Here is a 9619-nt window from a genome sequence, read left to right as displayed (position 1 = left end):
CTTCTCCAGGGGACCTTCCCAACTCAGGAATCAAACCGGGGTCTCCTGCATTGCAGGTGGATTCTTTGGCTGAGTGCCAAAGAATTGATGCTTTGGAACTGTGGTGCTAGATAAGATCATTGAGAGTTCTTTGGACAGCAAGGTCAAACCAGTCAATCCTAAAGGAAATCAACCCTGAATATTCATTGGAAGGACTGATGATGAAGCTGAAGCTTCAATACTTTGGCCACCTGATGTGAAGAGTTGACTCACTGGAAAAGACCCTGATGCTGGGAAAGATTAAGAGCAAGAAGAGAAGGTGGTGACAGAGGATAAGATGGCTGAATGGAATCACTGACTCAAAGGACATGAGTTTGAGAAAACTCAGGAAGATAGTGAAGGACAGGGAAGCCTGACATGCTGCAGTTCACGAGGTCACAGAGAGTCAGACATGACTTGGTGACTGAACAATAATTTGAGCAACTTAAGACACCAACTGAAAAGTCACCCCTGAGTCCTCTCTCCGTCCTCCAGCCAGCCCATCAAGGGCTTGTCAATGCTGCTGCCATCTCTCAAGCATCTCCACTTCTCCACCTCTCTGCCATCCAGGCCCAGATCAGCACCACTTCCCATATCCCTCCTACCCTCTCCAGGCCTCATTCCACACTCCTCACCCCTGACCATGGCCTGTGGGCCTCTGCATGTCTGGTTCCTGCCTTACTTTCCCTTGGTTACTTTATTTCTTTGTTTTTTAAGTATTTATTTGGCTGTGTCAGTTCTTAGTTGCAGCATGTGGGCTCTTTCATTGTGGCACTTGGGCTTAGCTTCCATGCAGCATGTAGGATCTTCCTGGACCAGGGATCCCCTTAACTGACAGGTGATTCCCAAACACTGGACCACCAGGGAAGCCCCTCCCGTTGCTTACTTTAGTCTAATTATACTGGTCCTTCAATTTCCCAGACCATGCTCTGGTAAAGAAGGCTGCAAATTCTTGGCATCACCCGCTGCCACCCTTTATTGAGAAGTGGAGTCTCATTTCCTACCTTTGTTTTAGGATAATTTGCCAATATTCCTCTTCAGGGCCTTAATATCCAGAATCCTCTCCCCACACTCCTCTCTGGCTCCATTCTTCAACCTAAATGCTCTTCATAGGCCCTTCCAGGCCACCTGAACTAAAAGTGAAAATAAGAAGGTGGAACCTGCAGCTGTCCTTTATTTAATTCTTAATGTTGTTCAGTTGCGCAGTTGTGTCAGACTCTTTGTGACCCCATGGACTGCAACACGCCAGGCCTCCCTGCCCCTCACCATCTCCCAAAGTTTGCCCAATTTCATGTCTGTTGCATCAGTGATGCCATCCAGCCATCTCATCCTCTGACACCCTCTTCTTCTGCCCTCAATCTCTCCCAGCATCAGGGACATTTCCAGTGAGACAGCTGTGCGCATCAGTTGACAAGGACTGCAGCTTCAGCTTCAGTCCTTTTGAGTATTCAGGGTTGAGTCCCCTTAAGATTGACTGGTTTGATACAGACATATAGACATAAATAAAACAAGCAAATAAGCATCATAATTTACTGTATCTTCCTCTCTAGAGCAGAGGTTGGCAAACCGTGGGGCACACCTTTTAAAATGGTTTTACTGCAACAGTCACACCCATTGTCCATTGCTACTTTGCCATGGCAGTTACGCAGTTGCTACAAATGCCATGCGTCCTACCCAGCCTCAAAAACCTACCATTTGGCTCTTTAAATATCCTGGCTGCACAGAGAGTAAAATCTGTAGCTCTTTCATCCTTAGATCAACAGTACCTAATACAGTTAATTGGTTGAAGGGACTGAAGAGCTTTGAAGCCTGGCTATAAGCCCTTCTTTCCTAGGGGGCTCTTTGTGTTGCAGCAGGGCACGGCCAGCTCCCTTCACTGTCCTCAGAGTCTAAGGGGTCCCAAATGAAAACCCTGGGGGAGATGCACCAGAACCCAGGAGTCTTCAGTCCAAGGTCAGTCCAAGGAGGCCAAACCCTTTCCTCATCCCTTCTGCTGTTTCAGAAAAGGACAGGGGGTAGGTTAGGGCCCTCTACCAGCTTTCGGGGGATACTGCTCTGACCAACCCCTTAGGCAAGGATGAAACCATACTTTAGGGGGAAAACAGGTCCCTCTGCTTCTCTGCTTTCTCTACCAAGTATGGGCTGGGCTAGACCCTGGGAACAGCCATGTAGGAATGTGGAGACTCTCCCTGGTTCAGAAGCTCCTCCCCAGCAAGGAAGTGGGTATGCTGATATGCCACTTCCTGCTTAAACTGGACATCACAAGGGATAGAGGGAGGCATCAGCTTATGTGTGTGCTTAGTTGCTCAGCTGTGTCCGATGCTTTGTGACCCCATGGACTGTAGCCCACCAGGCTCTTCTGCCCATGGGGATTCTCCAGCCAAGAATACTAGAGTGGGTTGCCATGCCCTCCTCCAGGGGATCTTACCAACCCAAGGATAGAACCCAGGTCTCCCGCACTGCAGGTGGACTTTTTACTGTCTGAGCCACCAGAGAAGCGTATGCACAAATATAAAGAAAAGAGGCAGGCTCTGAGAATGTCAGGCCCCCAGGATGAGCTGCAGATTTTTGCCATTGATGCCATGAGTCACCACGGGGTCCTCTGCTCAGAACACACATTACATACTCTTTTAATCTGTTATCATCTATGCAGCCCAGGCCCAGAAGAGAAAAATTCCCTTTTTCCTCCCTGCCTCCCCAGTACAAAGGGCTGATCTGAGGCAGGTTTCATGGGTCCATGGAGGGCTGCCTCTAGGGAGAAGTTGAAATCTTAAGATGTGCAAAAGAGCCAGGTTCCAGCAGTCCCAGGTTCTGGACGGCTTCCAGCAGCTGTTCCCGTGCGTTTCCAATAAAGGTATTCTCCAGGAAGGCAGGCAGGCCTCCCACACCATCCCGCAGGGTATACAGGGGCACCCGCACCAGGCCCAGCACCTGGGAAAGGAAGGAGACAGGAGACTCTGGAAATTCAGGGAGCTTATCCCAGCCAGATCTTTCTAGGTTAGAGGTCTCACCCCTTATTAGCTCAAAATAACCAGGCCTGAGCATGCACACCTCTGGGGACGTAGAGGGCACAGGTCTTTGCAGACAAATAACCCAGGTCATGCTATACATCTCACAAATGCCAACCCGTCCCACACCACCTTAGTGGCTCCCACCTCCAAAACGCATGCTACACCAGTTTCTCAAAATTTGGTACCCAAAGCTGCCACATTAGCACTATTTAGGAACTTTGGAAAAATTCAAATTCTCATGTCTTTCTCCCCTCCCCAGCTGAGCAATTATGGGAGTGGGGTCAGTAATCACTGTTTTAATGAGCCTCTTAGATGACCCTGATTAGCATACACAATCTGTCCCTCTCTCCCCTAGTCTAAGTGCCAAAGTTTTCCCAAAAAAATCAGGCAAGAAAAAAATAAGGCCTAAAGTACCAAGTCTGCCATTATAAAGTGGTAGCAGAAGAGTGACTTGGATGGCTGAGTTTTAGAAAGACAACGCAGAGGCCTGTAAAGAGGCGAGAGGGCAAGACCTTTGCAGGGAGGCCAGGTTGGCTGTAACTAATCACCCAGACCCCAACTACGTGAGGAAACAGCGGGGACAGGCCTTCCGGGGCTGGAGGAGGCGGGGTGGGGTCCTGGGCTGGCCCCACCTCCAGCCCGTGGTCTCGGGCGCGCGGCGCGCCCATCTCCACCGCAGTCAGTTGCTCCAGGGTCAGGAGCTTAGTGTAGAAGTGCGCCACAACGCGCGGCTGGGACCCAGCGTGGGAGCTGCGGTAGTCAGCGCGCTCCACACGAAAGGCGGCCGCAGCCTCGCCCAGCTCCTCGCCCAACTCGCGATTCAGCCCGTCCTCCAAGCTGCCGTCGCGCAAGTCCACGAAGCCGCCAGGGAAGCCCAGACGCCCATCAAAGCGCATCTGCATCTGTGGGAGAGGGAAGCTGGGATGGCCGGGGACGCCCAAGGCGGCGTGGCCGCGGGACGGGGGCGGGCGGTGGCCGGGAGCGCCCCCTCCTCACCAGCACGGCGTAGCGTAGCGGAATGCGGCCAAAGAGCAGCCCTGGGTCCGGTGCGTAGAGCATTGCGTGGCACGCGTGCCGCCAGCCCGGCCCAAGATGCAGGGCTTCCGCCAGCTCAAGCCTACGCATACCAGCCATGGGCTGCCTTCCTCAGCTCTGCAGTGCAGAAGGCCCGGCAAGCCGTGGGCCACCAGAACCAATCCCTGCAGGGTCCGGGGCGGGGCGCGGTGGCACGGACCAATCCCTGTAGGGCCCGGCGGCCAGGGCCAATCCCCGCGGGGCTCGGGCGAGACGTGGCAGCGGCGGCAGCCAATCAGAGCGGGACCTGCGGGGACGGGGAAGGCCCAGTGGGGCACCTGAAAAGTGGCCCTGGGCCGGGCGGGGGCTGCAGGAGTGGCAGGATCCTGGACAAGAAGGAGTCCGGTGATAGTGCTGCAGTCACAGGCTGGCTTCAGGGTACTTCGCCAGTGTTGGGAGTGCTGAGTCGTGCGCAGAGGTTTTCTGCCTGAGTAGAGTTTGTCTAATTAGGGACAGGGATGCGTCCTGGGAGCCGGAGGAGCCAGGTGGGCGTCCTGGGAGCCACACCTGGTTAGTTTAGATGGTTCCCTGGGCCTGCGGTGGGAAGGGAATAGAGCAGAATTGGCTCGGAGCCTCGACCTATCCTGTACAGTTGGGACAGAGATGGGTTTAAGAGCCATCCTGAGGGTGGTACTGCAGGGACGCAGTTGCTGATTGAGTCGGTGGGGAGGGATACTTTGCCAGGGTGATGGCAGGGTTTCAGGCCTGGATGGATGGCGCTGTCACTTTATGGGATGGGTATTACAGGATGAGATGTGGGGGTGTAGTTCTGGTCAGGACTTGGGGGTGGCAGTAAGTGGTGGATAGAATGGACAGGAGAGATTTTCCCGGAAAGGGCTGTGCTTGAAACCCTGTGGGTGCAGGAAGGAGAGAGAGCAAAAGTCATAGGTAGAAGTGTCCAAGGCTTTCTAGGCTCAGACCATTGAAGGAAGGAGGGTGGGGAACAGCCCATCCCCAGAACTGGGGGCTCCTCAGGGCCTGATGCTGAGTGAGGAACAGGGGTTCAGAATCCCTCGTTCTAAGCCTCCGCACCTTTTTTCAGGCCCTGCATTCTGTGTAGGTTCTCTCTTCATCAGCAGTCAGTATTTATTACACAAAGGATGGGAGGAGTCAGCTTCTTGAGAGAGGCTGGGCTTGAAGTCACAGCCTGTAAATGACAGAATGTGGTAAGAAAAAGCCCAAGAACCCTCCCAGACACAGGCTGGCTTTAGCAAAAGTCTGTCAACTCTGTTAAGTAGAGCATATACCAACCTATTGGGCTTCCTAGATGGCTCAGCAGTAAAGAATCTGCCTGCCAATGCAGGGGATACAAGAGATGCAGGTTTGATCCCTGAGTGGGGAAGATCCCATGGAGGAGGGCATGGTAATGCACGCAAGTATTCTTGCCAGGATAATCCCATGGACAGAGGAGCCTGGCAGACTGCAGTCCATGGGGTTGCAAAGAGCCTAACACTGAGCAGGTAGACACATACCAACCTATTAGGGATATTAAGAGACTTGGGGCACTCAGAGCAGTGCTAGGCATAGCAAATGTAGCTATCTTTGGAGTTCAGGGTGGGCCAGAGAACTGTGTAAAGGCTGGCACTTGGAGCTCACCAGGCCTCAGCATGGCGTAGGGTGGGGTAGGGGGTGGGCGTGGAGTGAGGGATCATCTTTCATAGCTTAGTCTTCTTAATAAATGGCAGAGATGGCATCTACTGACAGAGACAATTGAATCAAAGTGATGAAACTGTATGTGTGATATAAGTCATTCCCCTCTTAGAGTTCTAGAAAATTCTAAGAAATATCCAGGGATCTGGAAGTTGCCAAGCTTAAACGATTAAACTTTGCAAAAAGCTCATAAAAACTGCCAATTCCAGAATGTAAATTGGTGTAGCCACTGAGGAAAACAGTACAATGTTTTCTCAAAAAACTGAAAATAGAGCTTCCACATGACCCAACAATTCCACTCCTGGGTATATATCCAAAAACAAGACAAAGACAAACAAAAAAACACTTATTGAAGTTGAAAAAGATACATGCACTCCAATGTTTGTGGAAGCATTATTTACAATTGCCGACCAACCAGAATGTCCACTGACGGACAAATGGATAAAGAAGATGTGCTATAAATACAATGGGATACTACTCAGCCATAAAAAAGAATGACTTGGAGGGTGTTGTGTTAAGTGAAATGAGTCAAACAGAGGCAAATGCTGTATGATACCACATATATAGAATCTAAAAAAAATACCATAAACTAGAGAATATAACAAAAAAGAGGCAGACTCACCAATTTAAGAGAACAAACCGGTGGTTACCAGTGGGGAGAGGGAAAAGGGAGTGGCAATATAGAGGCAGGAGACTATGAGGTACAAATATTAGGTATAAACTACAAGTATATATTGTACAACATGGAGAATATAGCAAACATTTTATAATAATTAAATGGAGTATAACCTTTAAAACTTAAGAATCACTACATTGTATACCTGTAATTGATATATTACATGTCAACTATACCTCAAAAATATAATAAAAGAAAAAACCCTGCCAATTCCAAGGTTCCACCCAGACAAAGGGATTCAGAATCTCTGGAAGTGGCACTGAGGCGTAAGTGGGTTTCTTTTCTTTTTTTTTTTTTTAACTATTTATTTATTTTTGGCTGTGCTGGGTCTTCGTTGCTGCACTTGGGCTTTCTTTAGCTGCAGTGAGTGGGGACTACTCTGGTGGTGGTTTCTCTTGTTGCAGTGCACAGGCTCCAGATTACAGGCTAGTAGTTGTGACACACACGGGCTCCGTTGCCCCACGACATGTAGGATCTTCCTGGACCAGGGGTTGAACCACGTCCCCGGCACTGGTAGGCGGACTCTTGACCACTGGACCACCAGGAAAGTCCCATAAGTGGTTTTTATATGTGTTTGAGGTGACTCTGATAAGGAACCAGGGCTGCAAACTGTGCCCTAAACTTAACCCTTACCCTTAAAACCCTTACCCTTAACACTCTAAAGGTGACTTGGTTTCTCTCTAGAAGGGCTTCCTTGGGGATTTAGGGTCGAACATGCCTTTTCCAGGGCTTCGAGAGATTGTATCCTCTAATGGTTGCTTGAAAGAGACTTTTAATTCAGCTATTTCTATAGCAACGTGAGTAACTATGAAACCAAGACAATAGCTCTACAAGAAAATGAGACCAGAGCTTTTTCAGGATGGATGAATATGGAAGCCATCAAGACCCTCCAGCCTGGCCTGCCTTTCCAGACTGCTCTCTGCCTCTGCTGGGGGAGCCCAGCCTCTGTCCCCACCTCTCCTCTTCCACCTCCTGAGGCAGATTGCCCAGCAGTTGGGGCTAAAGGTCGAGAACTGAGCCACATGCCTCCAGAGATGCTCCCAGTTCAAGAGCAAAAATAGCTCAGTGTTCAGCCTCAGAGACTGCTTAGGCAACTTATTCATGATTTTTAAGTAAATGAGAAGAGAGCTCTACCTCAGGCAACCAAATAGTTGTTGTTGCTCAGTTGCCCAGTTGTGTCTGACTCTTTGCATGGACTGAAGCATGTCAGGCTTCTCTGTCCTTTACTGTCTCCCAGAGTTTGCTCAGACTCATGTCCATTAAGTTGGTGATGGCCATCCAACCATCTCAACCTCTGTCATCCCCTTTTCCTCCTGCTTTCAATCTTTCCTAGCATCAGGGTCTTTTCTAATGAGTCAGCTCTTCCCATCAGGTGGTCACAGTATTGGAGCTTCAGCTTCAGCATGAGTATTCAGGACTGATTTCCTTTAGGATTGACTGACTTGATCTCCTTGCAGTCCAAGGGATTCTCAACAGTCTTCTCCAAAACCACAGTTAAAAAGCAATCAGAAAAAAAAAAAAAGGCAATCAGTTCTTCAGCACTTAGCCTTCTTTATGGTCTCAAATCAGTACATGACTACTGGGAAAACCAGGTTTTTCTTTCTATAGAGAATTCCAGTTATTCAGAGAAGAAAGATGAAATCAATCAAAACTTTGCTGTTTTTTAAACTTTAAAGAATTAAGAGAGCCTAAGAAATGATCATCAATGGCTGCCAACATCATCAAAATGATGGGAAAATGTTCCACCTATGAAATATTCTTGCCCAAAAACTGAATTTGAATCTAGCTATCATAAGAAATTAAAAAAAAAAAAAATCTTTTTCAAATATCAGGAAGAAGCTAAGGTGATCCAGGTAGTAGTGGATTAGAGTTGGAGACATCAGTTAAGAATTTGTTTAGATATTGAGGGTTATATACAGAAACATTTTTGGATAAGTGTATATTCCAGAGACATTTAGTATACATACAAATGTCCTTGCTCTGTCAGCTGGGAGGGCCTAAATGAAGTGATTCCTTGGGAGCAACAAGCACATGCAGTGCCCAGATCTTGATTTCTGTTAGCATTTCCCAGTAAAAGGAACCAGGACTCCTTGGAGAAATGCTGCTTCAAGCACTGGGCCAGGAAATATACAGTGGATAGATAATGAGCTCAGAGCATCTTGTGACACCGGAAATTTAGGAAGTACACTGAAAATTCATCAATCAATCAATAATGGAAATATATATATATATAGAGAGAGAGAGAGCGAGATGGGAGTTTTTCAAAGCGGCAGGGACACAGGAGCCAACTGAAAGAACTCCCTACAGCCAAAGTTGAAACAGTGGGCAAGAAAATAAAGCTCTATTGGGTTATAACCCAAAGATGAAATAAATCTCCACAGGTCTACACTGATATAAATTATGAAAAAGTACATAAATAGAAAAGAAACAAGTCTCCTCCTCAGTAGTAGTTAAAATAATTTATATAGAGGCTCTGCCCCAAAGGGGTAAGTAAAACAGCCACTCCTCCAGTGTGGGCTATGAGCACATGGGGCCTAACAGAACGGGGTAGGGCGGGGGCTCCGTACCTGGCGAAACCTGATGCTGTTACCTCTGCGCCTCGGCCAGGTGACCCAGAGCAGCATCAACAGTGGTATGTCTTGTGGGTGCCATGCACTCGTGGTATGATGGTGATTGCAGGGGTGACTGCGTGAACTACCTGGTATCTCTGTACTTTTACTTCTAAAAATAAAGTTTTGTTTTTTTTTTTTTTTTAATTCAGGATGATGCAATCTAGACTGAAGGAAACTTTGCAAAAGAAATGAGCTGGTTCCTTCAGTAAATTAATTACAAGGGAAGAAGAGATGGGGGCAGAATCCATATATTAAAAGAGATTGAGGAGACATATCTAGTGAAGGGATTATTTAGATCCTAATCCGAAGAAAGAAAGACTATGGGGGAGATGTGAAGACTGAGTGGATATTTGAATTCTATAGGAATTATTGATCATGTTGTAAGTGTAATTGGATAAGGAAATGGCAACCCACTCCACTATTCTTGCCTCGAGAACTCCATGGACACAGGAGCCTGGTGGGCTACAGTCCCTGTGGTCACAAAGAGTCAGACACAACTGAGCGACTAACACTTTTAAGTGTAATAGTAGTGTGGCTTTCTACAAAAAAGATTATTTATCTTTTAGAGATACATGCTG

At 48.1% G+C, this 9619-nt stretch overlaps 1 protein-coding gene across 2 annotated transcripts; it reads right to left on the bottom strand.

The window, feature by feature from the left end:
• Positions 1 to 2480: 2480 nt before the first annotated feature.
• Positions 2481 to 4196, bottom strand: LOC120857024 (U8 snoRNA-decapping enzyme). Of its 2 annotated transcripts, XM_040232657.1 has the most exons (3): positions 4026 to 4196; positions 3662 to 3931; positions 2481 to 2949 (listed from the first exon to the last, which is right to left on the bottom strand). In XM_040232657.1, the coding sequence occupies exons 1-3, from the start codon at positions 4161 to 4163 to the stop codon at positions 2770 to 2772; spliced, it is 588 nt and encodes a 195-aa protein (XP_040088591.1). In that variant the 5' UTR covers positions 4164 to 4196; the 3' UTR covers positions 2481 to 2769. The 2 variants fall into 2 exon arrangements, with proteins under 2 accessions (XP_040088591.1, XP_040088581.1); XM_040232647.1 differs by lacking the exon at positions 2481 to 2949 and having other exon boundaries at positions 3443 to 3931; positions 4026 to 4186.
• Between the last annotated feature and the right edge of the window lie 5423 nt (positions 4197 to 9619).

This window comes from Oryx dammah, unplaced genomic scaffold (genome assembly GCF_014754425.2).
Source record: "Oryx dammah isolate SB20612 unplaced genomic scaffold, SCBI_Odam_1.1 HiC_scaffold_2, whole genome shotgun sequence".
In the NCBI taxonomy this organism is placed as follows: domain Eukaryota; kingdom Metazoa; phylum Chordata; class Mammalia; order Artiodactyla; family Bovidae; genus Oryx; species Oryx dammah.
Note: the sequence above shows the minus strand (reverse complement) of the source record. Positions and strands in the feature narration are given on the sequence as shown.

What these genes read in the sequence shown, in the direction of transcription:
- LOC120857024 (XM_040232647.1), bottom strand. Translation starts at nt 4,163, where the DNA reads ATGGCTGGTATGCGTAGGCTTGAGCTGGCGGAAGCCCTGCATCTTGGG. An exon ending in CGCTACGCTACGCCGTGCTG is followed by an intron (nt 3,932 to 4,025) that starts GTGAGGAGGGGG and finishes CCTCTCCCACAG; the next exon opens with ATGCAGATGCGCTTTGATGG.